General features: G+C 51.9%; 6 protein-coding genes across 6 annotated transcripts; 2 read left to right on the top strand and 4 right to left on the bottom strand.

The window, feature by feature from the left end:
- Positions 1-63: 63 nt before the first annotated feature.
- Positions 64-2,346, top strand: PMZ80_001617 (uncharacterized protein; the record flags this gene model as incomplete). Its single annotated transcript, XM_064870060.1, has 1 exon — positions 64-2,346. One exon carries the CDS (start codon positions 64-66, stop codon positions 2,344-2,346), a length of 2,283 nt encoding a protein of 760 aa, XP_064735557.1.
- Positions 2,347-3,060: 714 nt separating this feature from the next.
- Positions 3,061-4,369, bottom strand: PMZ80_001618 (uncharacterized protein; the record flags this gene model as incomplete). Its single annotated transcript, XM_064870061.1, has 2 exons — positions 3,061-4,086; positions 4,148-4,369. 2 exons carry the CDS (start codon positions 4,367-4,369, stop codon positions 3,061-3,063), a joined length of 1,248 nt encoding a protein of 415 aa, XP_064735558.1.
- A 1,905-nt stretch (positions 4,370-6,274) lies between these two features.
- Positions 6,275-7,137, bottom strand: PMZ80_001619 (uncharacterized protein; the record flags this gene model as incomplete). The annotated part of the gene is made up of 2 exons (XM_064870062.1): positions 6,275-6,831; positions 6,879-7,137. The coding sequence occupies 2 exons, from the start codon at positions 7,135-7,137 to the stop codon at positions 6,275-6,277; spliced, it is 816 nt and encodes a 271-aa protein (XP_064735559.1).
- A 2,209-nt stretch (positions 7,138-9,346) lies between these two features.
- On the top strand, positions 9,347-12,826 carry MTR3 (3'-5'-exoribonuclease; the record flags this gene model as incomplete). The annotated part of the gene is made up of 3 exons (XM_064870063.1): positions 9,347-9,470; positions 9,521-10,281; positions 11,048-12,826. 3 exons carry the CDS (start codon positions 9,347-9,349, stop codon positions 12,824-12,826), a joined length of 2,664 nt encoding a protein of 887 aa, XP_064735560.1.
- Positions 12,827-13,246: 420 nt separating this feature from the next.
- Positions 13,247-15,469, bottom strand: PMZ80_001621 (uncharacterized protein; the record flags this gene model as incomplete). Its single annotated transcript, XM_064870064.1, has 1 exon — positions 13,247-15,469. One exon carries the CDS (start codon positions 15,467-15,469, stop codon positions 13,247-13,249), a length of 2,223 nt encoding a protein of 740 aa, XP_064735561.1.
- Positions 15,470-16,022: 553 nt separating this feature from the next.
- PMZ80_001622 (uncharacterized protein) lies at positions 16,023-18,911 on the bottom strand (the record flags this gene model as incomplete). The annotated part of the gene is made up of 1 exon (XM_064870065.1): positions 16,023-18,911. The coding sequence occupies one exon, from the start codon at positions 18,909-18,911 to the stop codon at positions 16,023-16,025; it is 2,889 nt and encodes a 962-aa protein (XP_064735562.1).
- Between the last annotated feature and the right edge of the window lie 1,239 nt (positions 18,912-20,150).

Raw genomic sequence — 20,150 nt, forward strand, 5'->3', positions numbered from 1 at the left:
GACCAATGATACCAGTACAGCTACCCTGGACGCCATCAGCGAGCGTTCCACATCTCTCTGGCCATGCTTCATGAGATCTTGCTTTCCTTGTCTGGCTTGCCATCTCCAATCTGGGACGAGCTGAAGCACAAACAATATGATGATCTCGACGGTGACAAATCTTTTGGTTCCTACACTTCTGCCGCTGAAAGAGCAATGCTACAAATCCTTGCCGAACTTGTTGACCTTCATATCAAGCTGAGGGAAGCCACTGCTCAAGTTTCTAGGTCCCACCCCTCTCCCACCTGTCGAGCTGTGAGCAACCGAATCAAGACGAACCATCTGCGAGCCTTCACAGACAAGATCATCGAAGTTGAGACATTGGTGCTGCAAGAAGATGCCAAATATGTGGGTGCATACAAAATAGTTCCGTTGAGCACCATTGTTACTGAATTTCAACCTTGGGCGAGACCTCTGAGATGGCTGTGGAAGACTATTACAGTCCTGCAGCCGGCTGGTGGCGACAACAAGAATACAAACTGCTCTGCGGCTGTGGCGCTTGACTTTCTGAGAAAAGAGGGACACACTGGCTACACTGACATCAAGGACATTGCAGGCGACCTCCTCGTGGCCGCCCAACAAGCATGGATGCAAAGCCTGACCCCGTGGCTGCTGTACGGACAACTGCCAAAATATGGAGTGAACGACTTCGTGGTCTCGCAGTCTCTGTCGCAGAGCAGTCTGGATTATTCTGTGAATAATGAACTTGTTCCGTACTTTGTGACTGAGGAGGCCGCAGAGGCTGTCCTAGCAGTTGGCAGAGCTCTCAATCAGATCAAGTCACGAGGACATTCTCTACAAAGGTCTGGTGTCTCGAGCAATGTCTGTACAGCTCTTTTGCCCACGTCGTTGGATCAAATCAAGTCGCTCGGCTATCCTTTGCAAACCAACGCTTTTGCCGATATGGTCGGCTCGATTAATGACACTATCTCTCGAACTGCACTTACACAGCTGCTACCCACAAGCGTGATTCTCGAGTTCCTGCTCGTCGTTCAAGACTTCGTTCTCTTTCGCAACGGCGAGTTTTCGGCGTCTCTGATCAACCAAGCAGAGCGACGTCTGCAGGCTCATCAGGCAAGCGCAAACTCAGCTAAACCGGTTCGGAAGCTTGGTAAGGTTGAGAATATCGCCATCAACGAAGCAGAGACCGCCGTCATATTGCAGCAGACGTGGTCAGAGCTCGCAGCGCTGGTTCCAGAACATGAACCTGACGACCAACATCGTGAGAGGGCCGCCGCATGGTTACGTATGGAGATAAGCTCGTCTTCTGTGCCGATCGGTACCCTGTTACCGAACACTACAAGCTTGGTCATTGACCTGCCATCAGACTCGTCGCTTCACATCTTTCTGTCCGGAACCGACGCCAAGCGGTATCGAGATCTCAGCGCCTACATCATCTCTTTACACCGTGCAGAAGCTCATTTGACCAAGCTTTGGAAGATGTCAGCTCACAGGAGGTGTTATCCGACCCCTCTGGGCCCTCCGCTTAGTGCCTCCCAAAGAGGCCAGCAAGCCTTGAAGACGAGGAGGCTTCGAGAAAATCAGAGGCACAAAAAGCTACGCACGCACTGGGCTTGTGTTAGTCAAGCCCTCTTTCTCCTGTCCGAGATCGGAAACTACTTTCATGGAGAAGTCATGGAGAAGAGTTGGGATCATTTGCATGATTGGCTGGACGTTGACGCATTCAGTCGACCTGGGTCGTCACGACTGTCGTCTCGTCCGACCACAGCGTCGTCAAGACAGCTACCGAGCGAGCTGTCAGCCACTGGATCCGAGCGGCTCAAGCGCAGTTTGGTACGGTCTCGCAAAGAAGATCCGAGGACCATTGCACGTGCTCACCACAAATACGTCGAAGCGCTCTATCACGCAGTACTGTTAGACAATAACTCCTACATCTCCGTGCTACGGGAGCTATTCACCACAGTCGACCACTTCGTGGCGCTGTTCCAACGTCTGCAAATCATCTGGCAAGGCCTTGATCTCCAGCAAGATGAAGGCATTACGGATGCCTTTTCCAATTATGCCAAGGAGGAAGAGGAATTGATGACAGAAATGAGAAGGACAAACCATACCCTCACCGACCAACTACATGAGCTTGTAGCCGCAATTCATGAGGCAGAGAAGCAAAGAGATATGACGGACATGACTAATGGCATAGCTAGCATGGGTGTCGCTGCTTCGCGAGACGACGACTTCGAGCCGTGGCGGGCGAAGACTTTAGATCGCCTGCTGATGAAGCTGGACTTTCTAGCTGTGGGAAAAGAAGACAAGTTCGAGGATGCGCTCGTTGATGCTGAGGATGATTGATTGTCTTTGACGTAGTTTAGGACCATTGTTACAAGTATCCTCGAAAGCCTGTTGGTCACATTCGTAGATCAGTTCTTGTCCCAACTGCATTGAATACCTGTGCATCGACTATCAAAGAAAATATCAACACTGGCACCTAGAACCTGAAAGACCAGCCACACAAATACGATCGCGCGCTTCTCCGGGCGTCTGTAGACATCCACGGCGCCTGACTGTCCCAGGCTTAGGGGTGTAGCCGCCTAGATCTACCGTCATTTTCGAGACCTGATGTGATCTTAGGTATGCCGCGTACGTCTGCGATTATTCTCAGTGACTCCCGGAGAAGTGCGATGAACCCTGTACCAGAGCACTTATTGGCCGACCCTCCTTCCAACTTCACCCTTTCCCCTTATCCAGGCCCCCCTAAGCCGGCGTTGCCACATTCAGTACAGTTGCTAGTCAGCCACCCCATCAGACAAGCAAACGCTTGGCCCATCGTCAATGCACGCTCGACGACGCTGTCGCAGGTTCACCGCGTGCCTAGGTTGTGCCCCACAGTAGCATTTGCATTTTCGAATAACGTGTGGTCTAGTGACTTGTTCTGTACATCCAAAATCTCTATTCTTCAACTCGACAAAGGCCAACCCGTCAACACTTCCTGAACAACTGCATCGACTGAACCAACATTATAGACGCCAAACACCATGCTAATGCCACACAAGAAACCCGTCACATTCACGTCCCCTCACCATACGGAAACGAATCCACAATCTCACCCCCCAACCCATCCACTAACTTCCTCGCATTAACCCTCACACTCCTCTGAATATTATTCGTAAATCCCTGCTCCCTCACATTCTCATTGCTGCCCGCAATATCACTATCCCGATCCTCCCTCCCCGCGCCCCTATACTGCGCAAACAACGGCGGCACAACACCCCAGCACGAATGCGGCCTTCTTTCCCCCTCATCCTCTGACTCCGGCACACCCTGACAAAAATCCTGCAACATAAGATCAAACGCCTTATCCGCCCTCTCCATCCCCAATTCAAGCAGTATCCGCCTTGCACCACGTTGAGATACAGCGTACGCAATACTACACACCCCATCCGTTGGCTGACTGAGATACCACCTGCTATGATTCATCGCCCCGTCGTATGGATGCGCATCCTCCCAGTCCCAGTGGTGATAATCCGGCACCGGGATGGCCGTCTCGTCGTCCGATCGCACAACAGCGAGTGTGTTCCAGTCCTCGCGGCGCGCGTTCATCCTCATACCGCAGTTGCCTAGCCAGAGGACGTCCCAGTCGGAGCCGTAGGGGCTATGTGGGACATGGAGGTTCGCGTTGCTGTCTGTTTGGCCGAGCCATGATGTGACATCCTCGTAGCGTAGATACTCCCCACTCCTCTCTGCGAAATACGGCGCATGCGCAGAACGCATCTGCACACCCAAACTCCCCACCGCAAAATCCCGTAACTGCTCCTTAACACGCACATCCCAATCCGCATCCTCCTCGAGTATCAACGCGCTGCCCCAGCCATTACTCACGACCTCGCGCATCGCATTGATGTGGCCGCGCCATGCGCCTCGGGCCCCAGTATTCGCGATGCCGGCGTAGGGAGGGAGTGTTTTCTCGAGGATGTCGGTGGGACGCACGCCGTCTATGAATGTGAGGGTGATGTTTGTTAGGGAGGTTGTGAGGGTTAGGGAGTCGCGGCGGTCGGTGCGGGCGTGGAGGGAGATGGCGAGGATTTTTTGGAACTGAATGCGGAGGGTTAGTGGGTGGTGAGACGGGGGTGGAAGAATGGAAGGGTGTGCGTACGCCTAGTGTTGAGTTGTAGATGTCTGAGATTCTGCGTTGGAGAGCGCTGGCTTTGTTGCTACCGGTGTCATGGGTGCCTTTGAGCCATGTCGCGCTGGCCACTTGTGTACTCGTCGTTGAGGTTGTGTACTGGCCTAGTGAGAGGAAGAAGATAGAGATTGTAGCGAGAGCAGCGATGAATATGGCACGGGGGTTAAAGAGGATGTTCTGCAACGTGGGCATTTTGTTTGCTGTGCCTGTGGTTTGGGACTACTCTATCGCTGCCCTGACATGCTGTTTACAGAGTCTGAAGGTGAAAGATGCTTCGACCTGGGGTATGACACTGGCGACGATTCAGGGGACAGCATGATCGTGGATACAGCTGATACGAGTACCAGCCGATGTCAAAAACGCCTCGTGTAACGCACCGCACATGCAGCCCTGTTTGTTTGCAGAGAACTAATCGGTGCTGTTGAGGGGTTTCGGGGGTAAACACAAATATCCACTACCTAGTAGATGCCAGATCCGACCAGCTGAAAAAGCTTGTAAAATACTAAGCATTCGCTTAAGTAGCCTCTACTGGCTTGCCGGGCATCGTCGTTCGTCTGCATCCACTCAGCACGAGACGTGTCGGTCGTTGTATATACCGTGGCACCCGCCGACCAAACGGAATGGCCGCTCGACCTGCCCAAAATTGTGCTTCCAGCGGCCAAAGTCGTGCTCTATGAAGCGGCCATTCGGTTTGGTCGGTGGGTGCGTAGCTCGCTCGTCACCAAGACACTTTTCGTCAAGTCGACAAGATACGAACCATCTACTCACGCAAGAAAGGTACAACTCAGTGGAAGCGGATATAGCCAGCCTGTTCCGTCTGGAGACGGCGAGGCTGGTCCAGGCTCGGTTCAACAAAGGTCCCATCCCCATGTATCGTAGGGGAAGCACGATCACCTTGGTGCAACTGGCAGTCACGATCACGATCGGACGGGAGAGAAACCACGACACGCACGAATATATCAGCATCGGCAAGCCCGGTGCATTCATACATGGAGGTGATATGGACTAACCAGTAAGAAGGATTCTACGATCTGAGCAGTCAAGTAGAGAACGGCGATATGACTGATGTCGGTGGAGTGCTAGCAAACTAACAGCTTGGCCTCGAGGAAGGCACGGTGCTCTCGGCAAGATAAGATGACAGGCATGCACGAGCTGATATGAAGAAGGCAAGACCTTCTCTTTTGAGTGGGGAAGTTATGGTGTGACCTGGTGCCTTCGCCGGTGTCCATGGCGCTTAGCAGGCACAAGGGACGTCGAATGCGAGGAAGGCGCGATCTAGTCACTCTATATGGAAGGTACGGTTCCACCGGAAAGGCATGACCGGACATCATGGAAACTGCATCTATACACTGGCGAAGGGCAAGTTATGATTCCGGAGACTTGAGAATCGGATGGACGGCTCAATTGAGTCTTGAAGGATAAATAGGTAGATACGTCGTGCGGCAGGGACGCGCGTTTGAAGACGCCATGTGACAATGAGGTCGCAGAGGAGAAGGAATGGGACGATTAGTGCTCGGAGGGTGTGAGTGGTGGGAGAAGCGTCGCTGAGCTTTGGAACGCGGGAAGAGCTGTGCTTCAGTCGGTGTTTCTGAGTGTCCAGAGCAGGAGCTGAACAGCCACTGGTGCGAGTCACCTCGCTAAGCGAATCTCTGTTGTAGCACACATTCGCAGGGCGTTTTGGATGTTGTAGACGTAGGTGCTGCACTTCGTGCTGGAGACTTCGAGCAGTGATGGAATAAAGTTGGGCCATCACGAAAACACGTGTCGCGAAAACCATATTGGCGGAACCTCCAACCGATGTATTTGGCGACTGAGGCACAAGGTGCTCGCAAGGACTTGTAGATATTTGAACGAATACATTGCTTGCTTGAACATTAGTAAGACAATATCTACATAAGTATTGGGCGCGGCAACCATTCTTTTTTTGCAGCTACGCATTGGTAGCATGCAAAACGTGAATGCGCGCCCACTCTGTACTAACGTCCACCAGGCAATTCAGCCACATAGTGCTTCTGTCCGAACAACGTTTGCGAAGACGTATCGCTGCTTGTAACATCTGTATGTGGCGAATAGACTGGCGTCTGCGCAGCCATCTCGCTAGGATATTGACTGTTGGTACGGGCTAACTGCGGGGGCTTCATACACAGCCATCTCGGACTTCGTACCATGGCCATGAACATTGTATGCAGTGGGTGCAGGATGGTATGCAGTTGTTGTGCCTCCGCCTGTACCCTCGGCTTTTCTCTTCCTGTAGCGAACGAAGGCAAGATATGCTAGGATTATGATTGCGACGCCGCCAATGCCAACACCAACTCCGAGGCCTATGGACGCGCCAGACGACAGACCACTTGAAATCGGCTCAGCAACCGGGCTTGAGGACGGTTCTGGTGAAGAATTTGGCGATGTTGTTTCCGATGGAGGTGGAGCTGTCGCCGACGGTGGCGCGGATTCAACGATCGTGGCCGAGCTTGTTGTGGACGTAGAAATCGCTTCAGTGGTCAAGTTGAAGTATTGCGAGTATGCGCTTTCGTTGAGAGGCAGTGTCGTATCTAGTGGCTGGAAGGCGAGAAGGAAGACGTTGATTTCCAGGCCGAAAGTCTGGTCGTCGACAGTCCAATTGAAACCATCATTCTCTGTATCGCTAAGTGCTTTTGCTGGGAGACGTCAGTCTCATGATGGCGTTCAGGATGGTGACACTTACTATATATAGTCGATCCACGGGTAGCCGAGTAGGTGGTCAAATTGCTGATGTGACATAATATCACTCGATACTCGTCGTCGGTTGTGGTCCATTGAACTTCTAACGTGCTGCCAATCTGGTATACTGGCCTGTCTAGTTTTGTCCGCCCAGCAGCCCACGTGTCCGGTACCACGAATGCAGCTGTACTGTCGTTCTGAGCAGAGGCGGGCCTCAGAAGTGCGAAGAATAGCGGTAACAAAAAAGTCAGAAGCCGAATCATTGCGTAATTCTGAAGGTGTTCATATGAAGCTGGCCTTCAGTGGGCAAGCCTGTAGAATGGTATGAACGACAAAGTCGGAAGCGCAATAGCACGGGGGCAAGTAGAACTCATCGAGGCCATGAGCGAGTCCTTGAGTCTTGCGCAAGGCAGCCCACACCTTGGGCGCTTCCGAGCCAGCATGATATGCTGTGTTAGCCTGCTTGATGCACTTCTGGTGCCAAGCTCGATTTAAGTGTTCGGAGAATAGAAGCCCACAGGTTCGCGGACTTGATTGGTATCAACAGTGTTTTGAGTATGTAGCCGTAAATTGATCAGGAGGTGATGTTGCGCAGGGGGTCCGGATCCACTTTCCACTTTCATCAGGCCTTGATCAGTAAGCATTTGACGACACGCATATTAAATCGCAATCCCTGGCGCGCGAACAACATTGACCGATGGCAAGCGCATGGGAGAAGTGTGACGAGCACGAGAGTTGGAATGTGAAGTGACTGATTGATGCTCTGAACTCATTCGCAGGCACTGGAGCAGGAGATATGTTAGAAACAGGTGTAAGGTGAGTGCAAAACACTAGTCTTGTCATTAAGGACGCTAGCAGATTGGAGCCCTTGGCCAAACCAGGTACTGCCGCAAGCAGATGCATACCAGTCTTTGACTTGACAGCGCCAAGGGACTAGTGGTCGTGGCTGGACCAGGGCGCTGCAACGCCGCCCAAAGCAGAGACCGGTGAGGCTGAAATTGGGGGACGCCAGAGTGCTGCGATATTTTCAAGCCTCGCCTATTGTCAATAGACAGGATAGCAAGGCTTGGCCGCGCTTCTTTTATGAACCTATAGAAGTTGTGTATTTCTTTGCAAAACTCTCCTGTCAAACATTGCAGTACTGCCAGGTGGTCAGGACCAGAGCATTGAGGTCGCATTGCGTTAGATGGGAAAACACACATCTGCTCAGGAGCATCTAGAAAGGCTCCCGAATAGAGCATTGGTTCGAGGTGCGGAGGAGCGATCATATCGAACAATGAGTGCGAAGATGGACAAATGCGTGTGGCAAGGAGTACGAACTCAGAATCTATCTGGGAGTCAGCTTTTGCTATAAAGAGTTTGGACGAACGATGAAATGATGAATGGCGATCAGAAAAGCCGATAACATCAACCCATCCCCCAGCTGAATCATTCAGACGAATAGCAGGATCATAACGAAGCCCGCCATCACTGAGCAATACAACTGGACCACAAGTTTGCGAGACATCGACACAACCTATCATCCCTGCTCACTCGAAAGTTTGCAGGTCCGGTATCAGGAAGAGCTCGGACCTCATGTGGGAAGGGCGCCACAAAGTAGCTTCTGAGAATGGATAGACTTGGTGTCATCAGGTGCAGCAGATGAAGTTTGATGGTATCTTGGGGATCCTAGCTTACTAGAAAGAACATCTATTGAGCTTTGGTAGTAGCACAACGAAACTGCTTAACGAGTCAGCATGAGCCTTTCAAGAAATTGAAGGAAGCAAGATGGTGAAGTGTTGATGTCAGACAATTGGTAAGATTGGTAAAGTTTCCTCAATAGTTTTCAGAAGCAGAACTGATTATTAAACCTTTGATCATCATGATGAAGCGTGACTGGGGAAGAGTGGGAAAACTTACCACAAGTATACATGGAAAACTTCTCGACACGGCTCATTCATTGTCCTACTCATTTGTTAGCACTCGCCATTCATAACCGCAGAGACTTGACGCGTTGGCTGATATTGTGATCAGATGGTAGTGCATGTTAGTTCAATGGCTCATAGATTTCGCCAGAACAGAGTATGAAGGATTTCCTCATGTGAGCTTGAAGGATGCAGAGGGCTGCTTACCATTGCCATCGATGCATACCGCAGGCCGCTGCAATGTCAGTCAACCCACCGAATAGTTAGCAATAGCACGATCATCTCAGTCGATTGTTTGTGCACTGAGAGTGCTCTCTATGATGTCCTTGAAGTACTCGCAGGAGCGCAGGAAAAGTTTCGGAAAGAAATCTTGACACAAGCTTGCAGCAGCCTTGCGGGTCTTGGCAGGCGCTCGAGGCTCCGCAATACTTGTAGCGGGCAGTCACGACCACATTTACCGTGCCAGTGATGACGGTTCTGCTCTGTCGCACTTGTCGCACTTGTCGCATCTTGCACCTGCCATTCTCTGGTCCATACAAGGCCGTCCGTTCTTTCCGACAAGCATGTCATGAGCGACCGAAGACGTATCAATGGCCCGGCAAGTGGCACCCAAGCAGCTGTGTTCGAGAACAAATCGAAAGTCCTGGGAAGACCAAATCGCTCGCGGAAACCCAATGAATTGAGAAAGATATGTATGTAGTGCCCAAAGAGTCTGTACTGACCCAATCTAACAAGTTGATAGTCCTGCAGACAGGTCTCGTCCCTGCTGCTGCAGGCTCAGCATATCTTGAGCTTGAGACTGCCTCTTCTGATCGATCGTTCCTTCCAACCACTTCTACCATTAAATTGTCGTGTGCCATCCAAGGGCCGAAACCTCTTCCGCGAAGTGCCAGCTTCTCTCCCAACCTGCAATTGACAGCTTCAATCAAATTTGCACCCTTCGCGACAAGACAGAGGCGTGGATATTTGCGTGATAATGTGGAGCGAGATTTGGGGAGCCATCTTGAAAATGCATTAAACGGCGTCATAATACCAGATAGGTATCCAAAGAGTGCCCTGGACATTACGGTAATAGTACTAGAAGGGGAAGAAGACTGCTTGTGGAATGAAGAGCAAGGACAAGAACGTGGCATCAGTGGCATTGGACTGATGAACGTTCTTGCTGGCAGCATCAATGTGGCTGTGGCAGCTCTAGTTGATGCAAAGATCGACTGTTTAGATCTTCTCTCTACTGGTGTCGCCGCTCGGGCTGCAGATTCCAGCACAGATTTGCTAGACCCATGTCCTTCTGAACATGAATCTCTGGTTTCTGCATGTGTGGTCGGGTATCTACCGGCTAAGGACGAGGTGGTGGATGTTTGGTTCAAAACTGTCCCTGAGCAAGGCACGGAGCAGTCGATGGAGGCTCTGGTCGATGCTGCCATAAAGGCAGCACGAGGCTCGCACAAGATACTAACAGAGGTCATCAAGGAGTCTTTGGAACAGCAAGCCAAGATGAAACAGGTTAGCACTAAAAGAGCATGAACGAGAAATGAGAACATGGAGCTACGAAGAAAACAATGATACCCACAATGCGATTGCTTTCACCAACCACTATGGTAACTTAACACTAGACTTCAGCTGAGCAATTCTCGCTCAACAGAACAGGTGCCAAATTTGATCATTTGACTACACAGGGCAACGGTCGCTTCATGAGCCAGTGGCGACGATACCATCCTACGGAAAGCGCTGATATGCTGATACTTGATACTGTGCAATGAGGAGTATCTCAACCTCCTCACAATCAACACAACGAAAAGGCTAGCACGAGATGTGCACTCGCGTTTGTCCCGATCCAGTGCAAGGATGTCAGTATCATGGTGTTTGATCTGGTCAACTATCCGTGACAATGCGGCATGGGTCAGGAACGTAGTATGAAAGTACAGTGAACTTGGTGTGTCAAGCTTACACTTCTGCTTCACATATGGCTCACTGGTAATGCGGGCAGAACTACAAATAGTTGAGAATCCCAGCGTCTTCCATATTCTTTCGTTGTTGTTGTTCACAACGCAACCTGTTCTTGTTACCTTCACACGACATACCTGGACCGACAAAACGCTTTGAGGTCAAGATGCCTCAGAAACTTCAGGTCGATGAAAGCTTCGCTTTCTTGTTCATGTGCATTGAAGCATCAGGCTGCAAGGTACTTAAAACTCTTCCTTTTCCTCCCAGACATGTCTCAATCTGCAAATATTCCATATCATAACATACTGACCTATATATCCTATAGCTTGATTTCAAACTCGTCGGCGATGCGACAGACCTTCAGCCCGCTGCTGCGCGTATGCGCTACTCTCGACTCAAGAAAGCAGTCGAAGCAGGCCACTTCAAAGGCGCAGTCCTAACACAGCCAATTTCCACCTCTCCTCAACTCGCAGCTCTTGCCAATCCCGAGTCTCGCAGACTTGGAAATGCTGCTGTCGCTGGTGGCACTTCAAAGTCACGCCGCGCCGCGAAGCCACGACAGAATGCTCAAGCTAAAGCATTTGCTGGAGATGACGAGGAAGAAGAGGAGGAGGAGGTCGAGGAAGTGGAAAGCCAACTAACCCTAACCAGCGGTCGGTCTCGACGAAAGCGACAAGCCTCGAACATGCTACCAGAAGACATCGATTCAGACATGTTCTATCCCGACACATCTCAAGCCACTCGACGAACTAAGCAAATCAAGCGTAGCGACAGCGATGTAGAAACCGAAGAGCAAGAGGAGTTGGAAGAGACCGACCAGCAAGCAAGTATCGCCAGCACCTCAACCACATCAAGTCGTCCTCGAACTCAGAACGTCAACACTGGTCGGCCAATATCTAATGCTTCGCGGTCACCACACACCGAGCAACAAGAATTCGGCAACGCTACCTACGCCCCCGCATCCTCACGAAGAAAGGTATCAGCAGCCAACGCCGCAGAATCCGCCTATGCCCTAGGCCTCGCAACAGGTCGACATGCTCCCAGCCCAGAAGACCTCAACAGTCCACAGTTCGAGCACGCTGCTAGACTGCGCAACATTAGCACTGGCGTCAACCCAATCGCAAAGACCGGCTACAACACCTCAGGCCCATCAAAACCAGGCATGCGCCAGCTCAACGATCGCGACCGCCAGTTCCTAGCTCGTCACGGTCAACCAACTCACCCAATGGTCTCCTCTCCACTGGCCCAGAACGCCCCCTACAATAGCTTCGGACCACCAACCGGCGGCCTCGCACCAATCTACGGCCAAAACAACACCCGCTCAACACGTATGCCAGCTCCATCAATACCACCCTTCGGCGACCCATTCGCCATTGCCAACACTGGGTTCAACGCTGACGCTCCCGCATCCGCAACCCCCCAACGCCACCACCACACCTACGACGCCGCCTCAGTCTTCGACGACTTCTCCCCACCCGTCGACCCCGCCGCTCGCTTCGCTCGACCCTCCACGAAGACAAGTCCCGCGAAGCGGACCGTATCAAAAGCTCGAGTGGCACCTACTACTCGACGGAATAATACCAACACAAACGCCAACATCGATCCGCAGTTGACCGTCTCACCACCAATGGCGCCTGCCACACCCGTCTCGTCTCCTCAACACGTCATCCAATCCCGACAAGTGCCCCGTGCAGTCACATCGGTCCCAGAAACACAGCTCAAGGCTGAAACTGAGAACGGCAACGCCAGTGAGCGCGGTACACCTGTCTCACAATCACACGCACAAGCACACGCACAAACACAGGCGCAGGCACAAGCACACACTGCTATGGATCGAGATGGTAATGTCAACCGTCCCCGCTCAACCGCCCCATCGGCTACCGCATCTGAACTTGAGATCGCGGAGATGTTGCAGGGGTTGAAGCAGGGGAGTGCGGCGCCTAATAATGCGGCTAACAGCAATGGTAATGCTGATGCGGTTAGTATCGGTGCTGCTGTAATGGGGCCTGGTGAGGAGGCTCGGCAAGCTGGAAAGGGGAATGGGAACGAGAGTGGGAATGAGAACGAGAAGCAGGATGGGTCTGCATATCCTGACCTGCCTTGATGGCAAAACGTCTAGTCGATGTTGTTCGGAGGTTAAGGCTTTACGAACGACAACGATGCTTGGCCTGACTATGATGTGGTTGCGTGCCACGTGGTTCTGAATGTTCTGGCGGTGGTTGGATGAGATTGCGGTCAAGTGGAAAGAAGGAACAATGGCGCATGCATCGCACACGAGCTTGACACGAGAGGGACTCTATGACGCTTTGGTTCATGTTTGCATTGTGTGTGCGTTTTTGCAGCTTGTTATACATTAGAGACAGTGGTCCTTTTCATGGAGCAGGTGATAGAATCCTTCATTTGGTGCGCCAAAAGTTGTCATGGTTTAATTCTTTCCTTCGGCTAATCTAGTTCTGTTTGTACAACTATTGATACACGTTCAGTGCTCCCATACGTCACTACAATTCACGATGCTGGACTAACTCTACAACCCCCAAACCCGATTCCAGCCCTCGGCCGTCTTAATCTCCCCCGGCTCCGATATCCCCACCAAATTAGTCTTGCCATCACTAGCCTCCTCCTCACTCGGCAACCTCAAATACTCACCAACACAATCCGGCACCTCCTCCCTGACATGCGACACCACAACGAGCGCCTGCCGATCCGTCAACCCAGGAAACTTGATACCATCACCAACTCCCCCTCCCAACGACGCATCACCCCGTTCAAGCCACCCCATCGCCTTATCCCTGACCGCACTCGGCAACCCCGAGAACGCCTCATCTAGAATGATTATATCAGGCTGCTTGATGATCGCCCTGAGCAGGAGCAACAACCTCTGCACACCAAACGGTAACCGTCCAAACGCAGGATGATTGTCCCTGTCTCTAGCCCATTGGAGATTATTGTCACCCGGCTTCATGGGTATCTGGCATAATTCACCCCTCCACACTCGTAAAAAGTGATCGACGAGATTAATCCGCTCGTTGGTCATCTCAGGTTTCGATTGGAAGGTCTCCGCCCACGCACTCTCAAGGACTTGTCTGACGCTCAGGCCCCGCGGGAAGAACCCATGGACCTCGGGGCTGCTGTGGCCGATTCGTGATTGGATCTCCCAGAGCGAGAGGCCTGTTGTCCCGGGTGATGGGAGTCGTGTTCGGCCGAAGAACTTGATGGGCAGGCTGTACGATTGCGGGTGGTCGGAGGTGAAAAGGGAGAGGAGCGTTGTTTTGCCGCTGCCGTTGGGGCCGAGGAGGAGGAGGCGGGTTCCGCGGGAGATGGTGAGGTTTAGACCGGGGGATTTGTGGCCTGGTTGGGGTGGTGGGTGGCCTAGGACTGTCTTGTCGCCGTATTTGACGATTATGTTGTTGAGTTCGATGAGTGGTTCGCCTGTGGGCATGGGAGTAGTTCTTCTGGTCTTTGGTTGAGGTTGTAGTGGGCCTGACGTCTTGGACGTTGAAGGTGTAGCTTGAACAGCATCTCGGAGTAATCCTAGAGTTTGGCTGTTGAGCTCGCCTGTAATACTCAGCCAATCATCTGGGGTTCTTTGGTCTTCCGGGAGGCGACGTACTGCGGTGTTGCGACGTCTGGCTGCACCACCCAGGGATGATGTTTTCATTGGGCCGATCGTGTTGTCTCTTCTGACGTGCATCCACGTCCATGCTTTCTCGACGGCGGTGTAGGGTTGTATGCCTTCTTGTGTGAGGTGGGAGGCGATCTCAAAGGGTGGAGGACCATAAGCATCTCTCATTGCTCTTGCCATATTCGCATCGTCGCTGGACACATTGCGATCTTGTTCAGCTTTTGCCCAGCAGTAGAGTCTGTAGAGGATACGCTCTTTCTTCCCCTTCATGCTGACAGTGTTGTCCTTCCCTAGTATCGCCAGGTGAGTGATCCAATCTGGTATCGGATCTTGCGGTCGGAGGCCAAGCACTAGGACGGGCGAGGACTTGAAGGCCACGTCCTTGAGGATCGGACTTAGGCTGACCAACGTCGGCGGATCAAGGCCCATGAATGGCTCGTCTAGCAGGAGTATTTCAGGTTTGTTCAAAAGAGCCTTGGCTATCCTCGAGCGGCGTGTCTGACCATTGCTGAGATTGCTCACAGGCATATCTAGGAGCTTTTCTAGGCGCAAGTTCTTGACCACGTCGGTGAAAAGAGTCTCATCCTGTACTGCCTCTGACAGCTCCTCCGACGGGTTCAACTCGGTCTGTCCTCGCAGATATTGCGAAACCGACCAATCAGTCTCTTCCCTCCTACTCTCGTATCTTGCGCTCAAGTAGGCTCCCCGAACACCACCAGGTGCGGCCAGACCACTGGATGAAGCGTTGTTAAATCCGACATATTGTATGGCTCGAGATGGGACAGCTAGCCTAGGATCTCTCTTTCTGATCTCCTTCGAGGAGAGGTATGGGTATGTTCGAGCATTTGGAGGATCGCAAATGTAATCTCCTTTCAGGGCATTCAGGAAGGGTGTGGGACTTGTGCCGATGACAGCCCAGTGAGGGTATACCTTGACGGGCTGGCCGACATCCTTTCGCTGTGTAGCTTCTAGGTGGAAGTTCAGGTTCTTGAAGATTGGAGGGTTCGATGCCGCGCTCCCTATGCTTGAGGGATGCTCCTTGAAGAACGTAGCATTTTCGAGGTTGATAATGTTGGGGATGTTGTAAGCAGGCTTTTTCGCCAATGCTCGTGCGCTTGCATGCATTGAAGGTAGGAAGTGTGGAGGTTTGGAGCAGGTCGGAAGTCGCCCATGGCGGAACGCGACTGCGTGCCAAGATACCAAGCACGGAAATGCGTATCGAGCTCGGCCTCCTCGAATCTACCACCTCCGCTGATAGACTAGAAGATCTTACGAACAGAAGGAACCAACAGCTTGGGTCATTTACGCCTTCTGGGTACAGCGAACTCAATGACTCTATTTCTATCCTAACCCCGGACGAGGGTACGGTCTCCTGATTATCGACCCACAGGAGGTCCCTGCCTCCGGAACGGGCGATACCCTGGTTCTTCGTTTACCTCGAGCAGAGGAGCGGTCGCTATGCAGAGGTCGCTCTCCATGGTTGCAGAATACAGGTCCTCCATACTATTGGAAGTTCTATGTACATGGTAATCACTGGTAGTGAGCATAAATAAAACGAACGTTACGCCTTAATGGCATTTTGGTTGTTGTCTGCAATCCTGCTGCAGCTATTTCTCAACCATGAACTCAACTGTCAAACACATTCGACATCTGTAGCAGGAAGAACACCATCAGATTCCTAGATGGCGGTCTCATGAGATGAACTACTGCCACTGCCACTGCCACTGTCATCCCGATCGAGCCGCTTCGACTCGGGGTAGACCGATGCGGAAGCTGCAGCCTTCCCAGAAGACCTCCCAGCACGCTTGTATTCGCCAAAGATGATGGCCCCTATATAGACAACACCCATCAAGCCTGCGAAGACACCGTATGCGACGACGTAAGACGTGCGGGCATGAGCCAGTTGAAGACCCAGGCCGCCATTGATCATGCCGAGGATGACTCCAATCCGTCCAGTGAGGATGTGGCCATAAGACCACAATGTCCGTGACTGGACCTTTTTGTACACCTTATGATGGATCAACCCGAGAAATGGCATGAAGAAGAAGATGCCGAGAAGGGTCATGCCGATGATTGCATGAGGCTCACGGAGATAATCAAGTCCATTCGCAATGAATATCCCGAGACCTGCTCCTGCAACAAAGACGGCGTAGCCAAAGACTTGTAGGCCGCCATGCGTCCAGACTAGTCCGCGGAAGCTGGCTAAGCGAACAAGGATAGCACCCGTAGGAAAGATGGCGACAAAAGCGAGGGAAGCCAGCGTACCGTGGACTTGTACGAAACGCATCTGCGTCTGTGTGGATAGTCTCTCCCATGACTGTTGTCCCTCACCCGCACTTGGCGAGGTCGTTGTCGTTGTCGTTGCTGCGTCGGTGAATGGATTCGTATCTGAGCCGCCAGTAGCCCGCGATAGGTCCCATTGAAATCCACCCTGTCGGTCATGCTGCAAGATAGGAGCATTGGCATCATCGGAGTTAATCGGTGATCCTTGATGATGTGCATACAGCCAGTCACTGTTGCTGCCTTGCAGACTCATGGTGCCTGTATCCCACCTGTTGCAATTACCGCACCGGACGTTGGCCGTCATCCTGCCGTCAGATATGCCGGACCCTTCCAGTAGAGAAACGTCGGCAGCTTCGTTGAATGTTGGCATCGTGTGTCCTGATGTAGTCCTCGGTGAAAGCGTCACATTTCTGCCATCAGCTGAACTGTACATAAGGAACATGTTGGCGTTGCTCATCATCGTGCCTTGCGCGAGAGCTACCCAGGAATACGTCACAGGTGCCGACAATTGAAAGTAGATGTCACCGGTCCCTGAGCTCGCCGATTGCTCGGGCACATTGACTGAGAAGCAAATATCGGCTTCTGGACAAGTATTCAGCACGGCAGCTTGACCTGAGACGCCAGACACAGTATTTTCAGCAGGACAGGTATCGCCCGAAGCTGAGAGATTCTGGAACGAGGACGTGAGGAAATCCGAGTGGTACAGATCCGGCGATATAGCGGTGGATTCTAGACAAATCGCTGCTGTTCCATTGATTGGGTTCTCGGCAGACTCACCCATATCGAAGTGCGAGCAGGCGAGGACGCTGTTGGCCGGGTAGTAGTCAACCCAGGCGAAACACATTTCGGCCTGGCTTGGCAAACCACCGGGGACCCGCTCGGTGTCGTTCGAGGTGTCGTATTCGCAAGTGGTGATAAGCTTGTCGCCAGGCAGCAGTTTCACCGAGTCCAAGCTTTTGGAGAACTGGTAGCCATAATCAAAGTCGCGAAGAGACGACAGAGGGGTGATCTCTTTGCCATCTCGAATGATCTGAACGCGTGCATTGCGACCTCGGTAGTGCATATGATGGAAGACTGAGACCGCTGTAATACCATCAGAGGGCCAACGGTCTGTACATTCAGGCGTGCACACTGTTGAATGTGCCACCAGCTCCTTGCCAGGCTCGAGGAACCAGCCCTCCACTTGGATATCACCCAGGGTCAAGGTTCCGATTTCAGTGGCCACCGGCTGGTCGGTGTAGAGAAATGTGTAGCTTGCAGTGTCTTTCACTCCCTCGAGCCCCTCGGGGTTATTATAGTGTGTCTCAAACATCACATACTCGTAGTAGTCGGTGCCAAATGGCTTGCCATACCCAGGCTCGAAGGTGCGACCAGACATACCGGGAGCCCATTCTGTGACAAAACCACTACAGGGGTTTGAGAATGTTTCATAGTCGCAGTTGGGCTCTTGACCAAGCATGTCCATGTATTCGTCGGGGAGACCATAGCATGCATAGAGAACCAAGTGGTGGAGCAGCTCACTTGACTCGTTTGGTCGTTCACCGAGCAGATAATTCTTGTTCCCTGCCGGCATCTTGTGGAGAGTATAGCAGTAAGTAGTGGTCTGAGTAGGGACAGTCAATTCAGGCTGAACAATTGTAAAGTTCTTGGTGTCGTCAATGTCCCGAACTTCGTTCAAAGAGACGCTTTTGCCTGTGCCCAATTTGACGTATTCCTTGCCCATGTTGCCGGGCGCATGTTGAGAAAAGGTGTTCTCATCAGAAAAGGCATAAATGAACCATTGCCACGCATCTTTGGCAACGTCAACTTGGGTTTGAAGACAGTCGGCTTTGTTCTGTTTCTCGAAAACGAATCCAGTAACTCCATTTGCCTGGTGGCCTTCTTGGAGGCGCATGTTGTTCTCTTGGTCCTGGGAGACTTGAGGAGTAACGAAACCCTCCGCATGGCGGTTCTCAAACACAAGGTTGTCATCTTGGTCTTTGTATACCACAGCCATATCGGCTCCGGTCATCGCGCCAGTCTCGCTGAAACCTAGTGCGAGATAGCCGCTGGACCGTGAGGCAACCCCGAACGTCGAGGACTCATTTCCAGTCTTCCAGAAAAGTTGAACATTTCCCTCTTCGTCAAGAGCGACATTGCCGTTGAATTGTCCGCGGTCGAAGGGAACCCAATCCAAGTCGTTACTGCTTTGTGCGACTGCAAAAGCAGCCAGTGCTAGGAGAGTCAACAATGAATGGAATTTATTGGTTCTTGAAAGTAAGGTCGCATAGTGAGCTAGCAACATCTTTGACGGAGGCACGAGGTAGAATGCAGACTCGGATGGAAGTGCAAATGTAGTGAGGCTAGGGTAGTTATTGCCACAGGAAGATATCGAAGTGTGCAACAAAAGGCTTTGAAACCGCACAGATCTCATCATAAGGTCGGCACTTCTAAGTACCGTCCAAGCTCTCGACATTGATGCCTCGACCACGGTCGGAGGAGAGGCGCTCCACGCGTCGAATGCATTCTCCGTATTGTTGCCTCAACCTTGTACCTTGCGATGTTCGTAAATCCTTCAAGGCTTCGAGCAGACCGCTTGTGTTTGCAATCCGATACTCTCAACATGTGACTGGTCAAGACGCATGCAGAGGCAGGGGGTAATGCCGATCACTGTCGCTGTCGAGCTATTGGCGACAACGACTGTGACGCGTTAGGGTCTTGGCCTATCTGCGAACTTGTGCGAGAATCGCATGATAGGATACTAGCACCAGGCAACATCAATTCTCAGTGATATTCCTAGTCATCAAGTAAACAGTGTACCGCCTCACCATGCCTATTTAAGCACGATGTGCCGCTTCCTATGCACAGCAGGACTCCTACACCAAGGTTAGCAATATCACTGAACATTGATGCTACCTGGTGCTTGAGGCCCTGTTCGGCTGTGTTCAGTTTCAGTGCTTAACGAAAGCGAGCTGGATGGAACTTCAGTAGATCGTACTGAACGTCAAGAGGTGAGTCAGTGCATCACCAGGGATTGTGGATATCGAACGTCCAATAGCTTGAACGGTAAACATCGCAGCCTCCGCTACGCTGAATTTCTGCAGCATCCCGGCTCTGTTTTAGTACTATCCTGCCTTCGTAAGTTCACCATGCCCCTGCGGCACTCATCATCTAGCTTGTTGAGATGCGGAAATGGCTAGAGTTTCACAGGAGGTGTTCTATCACGTATAGGCGAGCTGACATGCTGCGAGGCTCAAGCTAGCCCAATCTAGAAATTGGCTCGCAAGGCTCAAATTTAGTCGCTGAGACCCACCGGAAAAATTACAGGGCAAGTGGTACTGAGCTTCGATATTGGCCAGTACTGAACCATCCGAGCGAGCGTGGCTTTGAGCCATGCCCGACTCCATGCTGTGACTCTGCCATCAACGTCACGTCTAGCATACAGTCAGGGTAGTGCCGTTGCGGTTAGATATGGCGCGGAGCAGTCGAAACATCGTATTGCTAATTGAGGAAGCGGTCAGGATATTCTGGCCTTCAACCATGC

This window comes from Knufia obscura, assembly GCF_036327395.1.
Source record: "Knufia obscura strain CCFEE 5817 isolate CBS 148926 chromosome Unknown scaffold_1, whole genome shotgun sequence".
NCBI classification, from domain to species: domain Eukaryota; kingdom Fungi; phylum Ascomycota; class Eurotiomycetes; order Chaetothyriales; family Trichomeriaceae; genus Knufia; species Knufia obscura.